This window comes from Trichechus manatus, unplaced genomic scaffold (assembly GCF_000243295.1).
Source record: "Trichechus manatus latirostris isolate Lorelei unplaced genomic scaffold, TriManLat1.0 scaffold00028, whole genome shotgun sequence".
In the NCBI taxonomy this organism is placed as follows: domain Eukaryota; kingdom Metazoa; phylum Chordata; class Mammalia; order Sirenia; family Trichechidae; genus Trichechus; species Trichechus manatus.
The window spans coordinates 6,543,791-6,555,338 of record NW_004443964.1 but is presented as its reverse complement, the minus strand read 5'-3'; the positions used below and the strand labels follow the sequence as shown (position 1 = coordinate 6,555,338).

The 11,548-nt window shown below is 56.2% G+C and overlaps 2 protein-coding genes across 2 annotated transcripts in view; both read right to left on the bottom strand.

The window, feature by feature from the left end:
• TRIM65 (tripartite motif containing 65) overlaps positions 1-274 on the bottom strand; it is a 5,299-nt gene extending 5,025 nt beyond the window's left edge. The window contains exon 1 of the mRNA XM_023729421.1: positions 3-274. Within this exon, the coding sequence (XP_023585189.1) occupies positions 3-274 (272 nt within the window). The remainder of the gene's footprint in view (positions 1-2) is intronic.
• Positions 275-2,129: 1,855 nt separating this feature from the next.
• Positions 2,130-7,756, bottom strand: MRPL38 (mitochondrial ribosomal protein L38). Its single transcript, XM_004374141.2, has 9 exons — positions 7,547-7,756; positions 7,253-7,432; positions 5,591-5,725; positions 5,299-5,507; positions 4,321-4,393; positions 4,146-4,191; positions 3,158-3,316; positions 2,810-2,946; positions 2,130-2,629 (listed from the first exon to the last, which is right to left on the bottom strand). The coding sequence occupies exons 1-9, from the start codon at positions 7,611-7,613 to the stop codon at positions 2,493-2,495; spliced, it is 1,143 nt and encodes a 380-aa protein (XP_004374198.1). The 5' UTR covers positions 7,614-7,756; the 3' UTR covers positions 2,130-2,492.
• Positions 7,757-11,548: the final 3,792 nt, after the last annotated feature.

The following is an 11,548-nucleotide window of genomic DNA, read 5'->3' as shown; positions in this document are numbered from 1 at the left end:
GCTGGGGCCGGGGCTCGGCTCCGGGCTCGGGCTCGGGCCCCCGCTCGGCAGCGCGCACCAGCTCCACCACGTTGCTGAGAGCTACGTTGCGGCGCAGCACGGCGCCGTCGGCGAAGGGCTCGCGGCACTCGGGGCACTCCCGCCCGCAGTGCGCCCACCCGTCCTTGATGCAAGCCTCGCAGAAATTATGGCCGCAGGGCAGCGTTGCCGGGTCGCGGTAGAGCCCCAGGCAGATGGCGCAGGTCAGCTTCTCCTCAAGCTGCTGCGCGGCCATGGCGGCGGCGGCGGCGGCTCCGGGCTCTTAAAGGGGCCGCGGGCGGCACCTGGGGAGGAGCCTGGGTGACAGTTCGGGCTTATCTCCAACGACCCGCCCCCAGCGGCAGCCACACCAGCGCCCCCGGATGCAGGGCGCCGCCGGGTCCACCCCTGACCGCCTGGGCGGCTTCCACATGCGCTAGGCAGACTGGGTGTTGGAGTCCGGCTCTGCCGGTCCCGTCCTGGCATCTCCACTCCATTTGTGGACCCTCAGTGCCTGCTCCTGGGCCGGGCACCCAGCCAAGTCCTCTGCGGTGCAGCCTCGAGAAGGGGGATAATAACACCCATGGCTCAGGGTTTGGGGGATTAAGTGGAACTGTGATAAGAGCTCAAGGCACATGGTTGGTGCTCAATAAACAGCCCCGCCCCACCCCAGCCGCGCAGCACTTTGTCCTGGAGCTGGGTGTCAGGCACTTGCCAAGGCTGGGGTGTCTCCCTTCCCTGGGCTATGCCTGATTTTGGTTTTCAGACAGTGAAGTTTCTGGTCACCAAGACAGAGACCAGTTCACGTGTCTATGCTCGTTTATACCCAAAGCGACTTTCCACTGCAGTCAGAGTCCCCTTGCCGCGGGGCCTTCTTTCAGGAGTGTTCACTGTCAGGAGGGCCCAGCCATTCTGCAACCCCACATTTTAGAGGGGCATCTCAAGGTTCCCCTGCAGCTGAGCAGAGAGAAGGGATCCTGACCACTTGCCCACTGGCTTCCTGGGCAGTGTGTTGGGCCAGTGGGCCAGGGTGACAGTCCCGAGCCTGAACGGGACGACGGTCAGCATCAGGCTGGCGGGCTTGTGGGTCCTCTCAGCCATGCAGACCTTGCCTTGACTTAGGCACCCTTTCCCTTTAGAGAGGAAGAAAACAAATCCTAACCGTGCAGGGAGGGTTCAGGGCTTTCTCGGCCGAGCGGGGAGTCAGCCCAGAGGGCTCTGGAATTGGCCATTGCCCGCCTGACAGAGCTATTCATCCCGCACATCTCCAGCCCTGTCTCCCCACAGCGCCAGCTCACCCCTCTCTGAGCCTCACCTCAGGAAGAGTATCTGAAGGTGTGTAGTATCTTTATTTTTTAAGTTTTATTTTTGGCCGTTTATTTTTCAGTATTTATTTGTAGGTTTCTTTGCCCTTTCTGAAAATGATTTGGGAAATCTTTTGACCAAAGGGGTAACAATGCTATTAAAATAGAAATGCTGACAGACAAGTAGCGCTGAGAAAACGAGAACAGCGATACTAACAGCTGTCGTAACGGAGCTTTCCTCCAGCCCTCAGCTTCCCTGACGGCCAAGGCAGGAAGGGAAGCAGACATTTTCCTTTGTGTGCTTTTTGGAAAGGAGGCTGCACACCCGTTCCTCAAGGGACGCACAGCTGCAGACTTGTCTCTGACCCTTCTCTGTGTGCTGCCTCTACCAGGCCTCAGGAGAAAGGGGCAGCACCAAGGTGATTCCCCATGGCAGCTTCTCAGCCACCCGGGCCAGGACAGGGCCTACTCCATACACTGGTGCTCAGCAAATGTTAACGCGGTCTGGCGTCACGTGACTCCTGAGGCAGGTAGGAGGGAGCAGGACTCCTTTTCCGAAAAGGAAACCTGGGCTCACTGGTCGCATGGGGGGCCAGAGGCCATGGCTGGTCAGCTTGGCCCTGCCCCACTCACCTCCCAGCCTGAACAAGCCAAAAGCAGGTTTGTCAACAGGTGGGCGCTGAGACCCTACCTCGGGCGTGAGGCCAGGAACTGGTCCCCACAAGGGGAGCACTGACAGAAGGGCTGACGCTCAGACGCAAATCTTTCCAGAACTTGTAGGAAGTGGCTAAGATGCCCTGCCTGCATTTTCTTCTGCACCATCTCCAGCAGCCAGACCAGACCCTCAGGAGGCAGAGGTGAGGCGTCACCTCCTAGGGTGGGAGGCGGCCTCTCCCCACCCAGCAAGCAAAACCACCCACCCGGGGGGCTCTGGCTGCTCCCGGAACACAGACCCAGACCAGCTACAGCAGAAACCGTCTTTATTTACATCCTCTGTCCCACCACTGCACCCCAGGCCTGCTGGGAGGGCCGCAGGGGGTGGCCTCAGGCAGAGCCCGAGCCCACAGCTTGGCCCTGCAGAGCCGTGTCTTTATGCTCCTGCCAGCCGGAGCTGGGCAGGGTGGCCTGAGAGGTGTAGCCCACCGAAACAGGTGGGTGGCACTCGGGCCCTCAGTAGATGCCATAGGTGGGTTCATGACTGTCCCTGTACCGGTCCAGATAGCGCAAGGGCTGCCGATGCGGGAATCGCTTCTGCTTGGGGTGGTAAGGGGATGGCCGCACAAACTCAAACACGGGCTCCCGCATGTCTGCAAGAAGACAGTGGACACAGGTGGCGATCCTGCATAGGAGCCCTGCACCTGCCTGCTGCTGGGGCCTGCCTGTTAGGAGCTAGCCGCCAGCCTCCTGTGGCCCTCTCAGACAGCAGCTGCTCCCTGGCAGGTCCAGGAGAGGTCTGTGAGCGCCCCTGCACCCCATGCTGGCCTTACCGAGCAGCTGGTGGAAGACGTGGGTCACCGAGTCATCCCAACGGCACTGGAAGAAGGCCAGGCCAGCTGGAGTCATGGCTTCCTGGTGTTTCTTGTAGAAATCAAAAGTGTGGAAGGTCCGCTGGGCAAGCTGGTAGCTGTAAGAAGAAGGGTGCATCTGGGAGCGGCAAGAGGTGCCCCAGAGCGCCATACCCCCAGCCCCGCCATCCTGAGAGGCCCCATAGGGTCTGCCTGGCATCCTATGCTGCACCAGTCTCAAGACCAAAGTCAAGAGACGGGAGAACTGAGCAAGATCAACATTCTCGAGGAGCTGGCCTGAGACCCAGAGCGTGTGGGGGTGTGGATTACCAGGGTGAGGGGCGGGTGTCCTCAGAGAAGTCGATTGGCTTATCCTGCTTGAAGAGCAGGAAGGCAAAGCGGTGGAATCCGGAGCCTCGGGCAGGGAAGGGCTGCAGGTAGGGACATGTCTCCTGGCCTTCGGCTACCCGGTTGCCCGGGATGTTGGTTCTGGTGGGAGGGAAGGTCTGTGAATGGCCAGCTGAGGGAGCACTCCACCCTCCTGCTCCCTCGGGGTGGCTGCAGCTCCAGGAGACAGACCCTAGAACCATCTTTATCATCAGATAAAGTAGGAAGTGGAACTCCGCAAACCTGCGGATATACGGCTCCAGCTCCATGGCAAGGTGGGGCTCAGAGGCTGAGGACCAGGTTCCAGACAGCATCAGGATGAGAGCGAGGCCCAGCTGCCCATCCCAGGCCGTGGGGAGCTGGGAGGTCGACCCCGGCCATTTGCTCTGCTTCTCTCGTTTCCTGAAAGCTCTGGGGTCTGGTCAGGGCGTGTTTGTCCAGCCCGGCTCTGGGATGGCCACTGTACCAGCCCCAGGAAGACCCCAGATGGCCCTGCTGTCCGGGCTGACAACTGGAGCTGATAAAAAGGACTGAAACCAGTCTCCCAGTTACTAGCCCTGATTTGCCCAAAGCTGGGATCACCTGCCTGATCTCTGCCCACTCAGAGCCAGGGGCCACTGAGAAGACAAAAGGCAGCCCAGCCTGGGTGCTGCAGGGATTGTCCAGGGGTTCCACAAGCTCTGAGAGCACGGCACAGTTTACAAGGACGCTCGTGCTCCCTTCCCCACATGATCCTCACAACAGCCCTCAGGGTGGGTCAGGCATCACCCTTGTTTTAAACATGTGTAAATGGGCTCAGAGAAATAAGAGGCAAGTCCAAGGTCCTATGGTTAACCCGTGGTGGGGCCAAGAGTGAGATTCAGGTCCAGAGCTCTTTTCAGGAAACTGGGGCCTCCTCGCCTGCCTGACCCACTCCCGGCCAGGTACTCACACCAGCCAGTGGACGTACTCGGCGTCTGGCTCCAGCAGGTGTCCATCTGCACACAAACACACCCGCTGAGTGTGGGCCCGGCTGCCCCCTCCTCTGGAAGGAGCTGGGGCTGCAGCTCTCCACCGGCCCCGGCCCCTCCCCTGCTTCCCAGGTCCCAAAAGCCCCAGACATCTACCCAAGCTGGTGAGCAGCAGCGTCCACAGGGAGTCCTGGTCTGCCTCATAGGCCACTTCTGGGGCCTGGGTGGCCTGGTGGGGAGAGAACAGGGGAGCTGTTACCCCCACCAGAGACAGACAAACTTTGCAAACCAAACCCAAACCATTGCCGCTGAGTTGATTCCGACTCATAGCGACCCTATACAACAGAGCGGAACTGTCCCATAGGGTTTCCAAGGCTGTACACCTTTACAGAAGCAGACTGCCACATCTTTCTCCTGTGGAGCGGATAGTGGGTTGGAATGGCTGAGCTTTTGGTTAGCTGCAAGTGCTTTAACCACTGCACCACCAGGGCTCCTTAACAGACCCCTGCAAATGGGAGGGCAGAGCCTGAGGGAGCCTGGGAGAAGGGACAGCCACTCTGATCCCAGCTCTCAGCAGCCCTGCACAATTGTGAGGGCAAAGAGCTGCTGTGGAAGGGACCTGCAGAGCTTCCGTCCACAGAACTGAGCCACACGGGCCCGAGAGCCGAGGAACGGGGGTGGGAGGGGACTCCAGAGACACCAGGCCAGTCCCAGGAGTGTCTGAAGATGTATCTTCTCTTTTTTCCATTTCTTTATTCTTTTTGCAAACTGTCATGGCATGGTTTGTCGTCAGGTGCCATCGAGTCAATTCCAACTCATTCGCCCCCATGTGACAGAGCAGAACTGCCCCACAGGGTTTGCTTGGCTGTAATCTTTTGCAAGCAGCTTGCCAGATTTTTCTCCTGCAGAGCCCCTGGATGGGTTCAAACTGCCAATGTTTTTGGTTAGCAGCTGAGTGCTTATCTGTTGCACCACCAGGCTCCTTATGGTATTGTTAGCAAGAAGTGAAAAGAAAGAGAAACACGACCAATCCCCCAGCTCAGCAGTTGTCCGAGACCAGGCTGTGGGCATGTGTGGCTGTGGGCACGGGTGTGCACACAGGGCAAGGAGCAGGGGGCGCGGGCGTGCAGTTACCTCCGTCGGAGTGACCTCGTTGCCGTGGTACACGGGCATCAGGTCCTCCTCACCCACGGCATAGGCCACGTGCAGGGGAACGCGGGGCACGAAGGTGGCACCGTGGAACAGGTCTCTGTAGAGGCCGTAGTACTCAGCTAGACGCTGCTTGTGGTAGGGGCCGCAGGTCCTCTCCCACTCAGCCCGCACCTCCTCCAGTGGGATCTGTGCTGGGAAGGAAGATGCCAGCTGGGATGCAGTGTGGGGGTAGGGGCAAGGACACAGCCCACCCCCTCCACCCCCCAGGGCTTACCTGTGCGGAGCCGGGCCGCCCGCTCCTCCTCCACGTTGGCCCGCAGCTCCCGGAGGACCTGTTTCCGCTCCAGCAGCTGTTGGGTCCGGCAGATCTTGGGTGGAGGCAGCCCAATGTCAATCTTGTCTTTGGGGTCTGTTGGGTGAGTGGGGTCAGGTCGGCTTGGTTAGGCCGCCTGTCCCTGCTGAGTCCTCTTATGCATGCTCTGCTGCTAAAGCTTTGTGTTTAATTCACAAAACTAAAACTCTGTGCAATCTGCTTCAGACCACAACAGGGCCCAGTGGCAGAGCGAGCTGGATACAACTTGCGAATGCACTTCCTGATCCCTAAACCAGGTCACAAGCAGTCTTTGAGTAGTGCAGCAGTTAACACTCTCGGCTACTAACAGAAAGGCTGGTGGTTCAAGCTCACCCAGAGGCTCCCTGGAAGAAAGGCTTGATGATCTACCGAATAAAAACCAGTCATTGAAAACTCTATGAGCACAGTTCTATTCTGACTTACACAGGGTCACCAGGAGTTGGAATCGACTCCATGGCAACTGGTAAACCAAGTCACACCACCTTGTAGGGCTCCCTGGGTCATGGGAAATCATGGCGCATGGTCATCCCAATTACAGTTGGGATCACATTCGAGCCAGTTCACAGCTGCCCGTGGACACACCTGTGTCCCCAGGGGAATTAATGGCTGAAGTTAGAAGGACTTTAGAGAAGAACTTCTCACCCTTTAATAGGCAAAGCATACAAATCATCTGGGAAATTTATTAAAATGCAGATTCTGATTCAGCAGGTCGGAGTGGGGCCTGAGACTCTGCATTTCAAACACGCTCCTCGGTGACAGATGTTGAGTAGCAAAGCCCCAGAGAACGTGTATCCCAATACCTTCACCCATTTACACCATGCACTGACAACAGTAAGTAACACGCGTTGAGCCCTTATCAGGGACGCGTTCATCTAAGAATTCCAACAAACTGCACCCTTTAATCCTCACAATCTGGTGATGTAGACACAATTATTTCACTTTATAGTTGGGGAAATTGAAGCTCAGGGAAGTCACCTCTAAGAGCTCTGGCTGGAGTTTAAGTCAGGTTACTTACGATTCCATGCCTATGCCTTTAACAACCATAAGAACTGCCTCCGTAAATGCTTTCAAAAGGGATGTACTCAGTAAATGTAAGTGGAGCGTAGGGTCCCTAAGTCAACTTTCCCCAGGGCCTTTCAATTTCATTCAGTCAAATGTACACCAACATGCTATGCATTGTATGGTTGTAACGGTCTAAGGGCGGTCAAGATAGGAGAAACCCCTGTCCTCAGGGAGCTTACACTCTGGGAAAAGGAGAGAAGAGTCAGGCCTCAGGGTGGCCAGGGCTACATACAGAGTATTTTAGGGGCACAGAAGGGCGTCCTAACTCGGAATTCGGGGGCCAGGAAAGGATTTTAGTAGATATATCTAAGCTGGAACTCTACTGATAGCGGGAAGGAATGTTCCAGGTACGGAATGTTAAGATTTCTGTTGGGACTAAATCATCAACAGCGTACACAGGGTTCAGCCAGGTGACCCCTATCCACAGGGCCGGCAAGGGTCCCTCCGTGCTCGCGGAGGATGCCGGCCAGCCCCCGAGCTCCGAGGACGGCGCCCACAGCACCTGCTCCGGACGCCCCGCACCTGATTTCTCCCCGAAATGCTCCCAGTAGGTCCGCCACCAGTGCGGAGCTCGCGCCTCCTGCTCCGCCCGGCGCCGGTAGCGCTCGAAGCTCCGGTACTTCTCCAGCCGCTCCAGGTTGCTCACATCGATGTCCTCGTTGGGCATCGGCCCCAGCGGGGCGGTCCGGCGGCTGCAGGCGGCTGCGGGCAGAAAGGGCGTCAGGCTGGCCCTTCGGGAGCCGCGGCGGCGCTGGCTCGAGCCTAGGGCTCGGGCTATAGCGTCGTCCGGCAGCCCCCCACCCTTAGCCTCCTTACCTGAGGTGCTGAAGGCCCGCCATCGCCGACTTCCGTACAGCGCGGCTCGCCACCAGGGCGCCGCCATCTTCGCCCAGGTCTGCGCCGCCGCCGCTCCTAGGACCCCCCGCAGAGGTGGCCACACAGCGCCAGAGCGCGCCGCGGGAGGCCCCTCCCCGCCTCGTGTCTCGGCGTTCCGCCCGGAGCTGGTTGCCTTGCACACCCGGGTCCAGGTCTTTGAGTCACGCTCCGCCCAGGTCCCAGACCCCTCCCCTTCCCGGGAAGCCCGAGCGCTTTCCGCCCGGGCCGGAGGAGGCTGGGGCGTCCCGGCTTCGGAAGTGTCCGTACGGCGGGGCGGAGCTCCGAGTGGCAGGGGCCCCATGTCCGCGGCCGCCACCAGGGGGCGACACAAGTCGCGAGTGGTCAGCCGCCCCGCGCGGGCCGTTGGTGCAGCTCCTCAAACACACCCACGCCCTGAACGCGGCACCCTGAGCTCCCAGTGGTGCTGCTGCATCATGGGGGAGGGGGCAGTGACGAGCTCAGATCCTGGAGGCAGACGGCCTGAGTTCAGATTCCAGATTATGATCTTCTCATTACCCTTGCTATGATTTAGCCTCCTCATTTGGGGGGGTGGGGGGTGGAAAGCGGGTAACAGGTTCGCTATGAGTCGGAAATCGACTCGATGGCAGTAGGTAAGGTTGTTGGGAGGATGAAATGAGTGTTATGTAAAACCCTTAAAGCACTGTATTTGTTAGCTTCTGACTCTTTTCGGTTATATCCACACACCGGCGTAAGTGGCGTGGTGAAGACAAATGGAATTGTGTCCCTGCCCAAACCCTTCCAGCCAGGGCTCTGTGTTGCTCTTGGGATCCAGTTCTAAGGGAAAACTTGGTACCTCTGTCAGTCTGGCCCCTCTGTCCTGTAACTCAAGCTTCTACACCGAACCTTCTTCATTTAGTCTAACACTTTTGCTGTCTCTGGCCACAGGGTGTTTGCACATGCTGCCATTGCTACCTTCCTCCCCCTCACCTTTATCCCTGTGGCCCAGCTACCTCCCAGCCCCACTGGAGTGCTCCCTCCAGGATGCCCCAAGCCAGGACTTGTCACCAGGTGGTTTGCTCTGGCACCAGCAGAGGCCTGGATCCTCATATTCGTGCTACCACAGGATGAAGCGGTCTCTCCATCCAGCAGGAAGTGGCCACTTGAAATTGGTTTGTATAAACAGCAGCCAAACAGCGAAACCTCTCGCCCTGGCTTTCAGTTTCGGTAGCAGTGGTCTGGGCCTCGGCCCTTGAGCTTGTCTGTTTACATTGTACCCTCTTTTGTTGTTGTCTTTTCCTTGTGTTTCTGAATTCTCTTCTACTTGCCTGTAAACCCACCCCCCTCCCACCCAGCCCAGTCAGTCCTCAGTTCTGCCAACCTGCTCCTCAAGAAAGGAAGCCACACAGGCCCTCCAGAGTCCTAGGCATGGACCCTTGTCAGTGGGTGCTGGTATTCCTCCACTGGTCCTTAGTTTTGAGAACTGTTCCTGTTCTCTCATTGTCCTAGAACCCCTTTAAGAGTCGGGCTTCGGGGCTGGGGGATCATAGTCTCGGGGGTCATCTAGGTCAACTGGCATAACATAGTTCATAAAAAATGTTTTACATTCCACTTTGGTGAGTAGCGTCGGGGGTCTTAAAAGCTTGTGAGCAGCCATCGAAGATAAATTTATTGGTTCCTTCCTGTCCAGAGCAAAGAATAATGAAGAAAACCAAAGACACAAGGAAAATACTAGCCCAAAGGACGAAAGGACCACATGAACCGAAGCCTCCACCAGCCTGAGCCCTGAAGAACTAGATGCTGTTTGGCTACCACTGACCGCTCTAACAGAGATCACAACAGAGAGTCCCGGACAGAATGGGAGAAGAAGAGTTCAAATTCATGAAAAAAGACCAGACTTACTGGTCTGACAGAGACTGGAGGAACCCGAGACTGTGGCCCCTGGATACTCTGCTAACTTAGAACTGAAACCACTCCTGCAGCCAACTTTTCAGACAAAGATTAGACAGGCCTATAAAAAACAATTAACACATTTGAAGAAAGTGCTTCTTAGTGCCATCAAATATAGTAGACCAAATGGACAACTCCTGCCCAAAAGCAAGACAAGAAGTCAGGAAGGCACAGGAACTGGATGAATGGATACAGGGAACCCGGGGTAGAAAGGGGGAGTGTGCTGTCACACTGTGGGGATTACAACCAATGTCACAAAACAGCATGTGTATAAATTTTTGAATGAGAAATTAACTTGAGCTGTAAACGTCCACCTAAAGCACACACACACACAGAGTGGGGCTTGCTTAGAATTTAGCTGTTTGGAAGGCTTCGACGGATTCCCACGTCTCAAAGTAAAGCAAGTAACACAAATAACAGGAAGTAATGGCTCCACCAGTCTTTCATGATTGCTACTCTCCACGAACCCAAACCAAACCCACTGCTGTCTAGTTGATTCCGATTCATAGCAACTCTACGGGACAGGACAGAAACCACCCCATAGGGTTTCCAAAGCTGTACATCTTTATGGAAGCAGATTGCCACATCTTTCTTCCATGGAGTGGCTAGTGGGTTTGAACTGCTGACTTTCTGGTTATCAGCCAAGTGCTTTAACCACTGCGCTATCAGGGCTCCTTACTCTCCACCAGTATTTCTTAATTCAGGGAACTGAATTAACTTTAGGGCTATGACATTGAGGTGTTGTTTACAATTCTGCAGGGGAAAAGACTAGCAGATATAGGACACTCATCCCTGCGTGCAGCCCTTTAGAATGTCTGTGGCCTGGGGACAATTAGGTGACTTGCCTTGCTTTAATGCCAGTGACAGTTACAGGCACCGAGTGCAGTGTCAACTATAAGCGAGCGCCTGTGGACTGTCTCCGCTTGGCCATCTCACAGGCACCGTGTACCTGACACCACCCAGCTGCCCATGCCAGAAGCCTGGGGTTCCTGAAACGTCTCCCTTCCCAGCCCTCCCTGTCCACAGCCCACTTCAGCCTGTCCTCTCCCCTGCACGGCTGCAACCAGCCCTCTGTTCTCCACTTCATAGCCGGAATGGGTTTTCTAAAATGCAAATATGATCCAACCTTGTTTAGAATCCTTCAATGACTACCCGCTGCCCTAAAGAAGAAAGTTCAAACTCTATAAAATACACAAAGCCCATCTTGACCCACCCCCTAATTCTATATCATCTCCTTACTCTCTGCCTTGAAGGTGGGCCTCCCTGCCAGAGCTCCCGAACACACAAGTGCAACCACCCCACATCCTCCAATAACTGCTTCAGTGCCGGCTGCTCCCAGACCCTTCACACGCCTGGCTGACAGTGGGCACATGGCTGGCTCATGGTGGGCACTCGCCAAGGGCGTGCTGAAAGAAGGAATTCCAGGCTTCAACAAAGGCTTCTACCAGGGCACCTGGGGCTTCCCTGCTCAGTGGAAGCACCAACCCGAGAAGCAGCTTTACAAGTTCTTCTCCTTCCCAGGAGAGCTGTGTGTAGTTGTTCTTCTAGAAGGCGGCAGAAAGATGTGGCTGAGACCTGGGGCTTTGGAACCTGTCCAACTAGAAGCCCAATCCAGGCTCTGTCACCTTGGGCAAGGTATTTAATCTCTTCATCTCTGAAACAGGGACGATGATAAGGATCTAGCTAGCTGTCCTGGATCATAGGTGCTGGAGGGGAGGGAGGGCCACAGCACCCGGCCAGAGGCACAGAGCCCAGCTGCTTTTTTCAGACTTGTTTTTCAGCAAATAACAGGGCTACAAACATTTCTAACAAAAGCAGCACAAACTGATAAAAAAAAAAAATCCTGTTGCGGATGACTCCATCCTAACTCATAATGACCTTGCAGCGCAGGACTGCCCCATAGGGTTTCCTAGGCTGTAATCTTTACCAACGCAAATTGCCAGAGCGGGTGCTGCGTGTAAACTGCTGACCTTTAGGTTTGCAGCTGAGCGCTTAACCACTGTGCCACCAGGGCTCCTTACAAACTGATGAGAC

What these genes read in the sequence shown, in the direction of transcription:
- MRPL38 (XM_004374141.2), bottom strand. Translation starts at nt 7,613, where the DNA reads ATGGCGGCGCCCTGGTGGCGAGCCGCGCTGTACGGAAGTCGGCGATGG. An exon ending in GGCGGCCCGGCTCCGCACAG is followed by an intron (nt 5,508 to 5,590) that starts GTAAGCCCTGGG and finishes CTTCCTTCCCAG; the next exon opens with CACAGATCCCACTGGAGGAG. An exon ending in GACACCCGCCCCTCACCCTG is followed by an intron (nt 2,947 to 3,157) that starts GTAATCCACACC and finishes TTCTTCTTACAG; the next exon opens with CTACCAGCTTGCCCAGCGGA.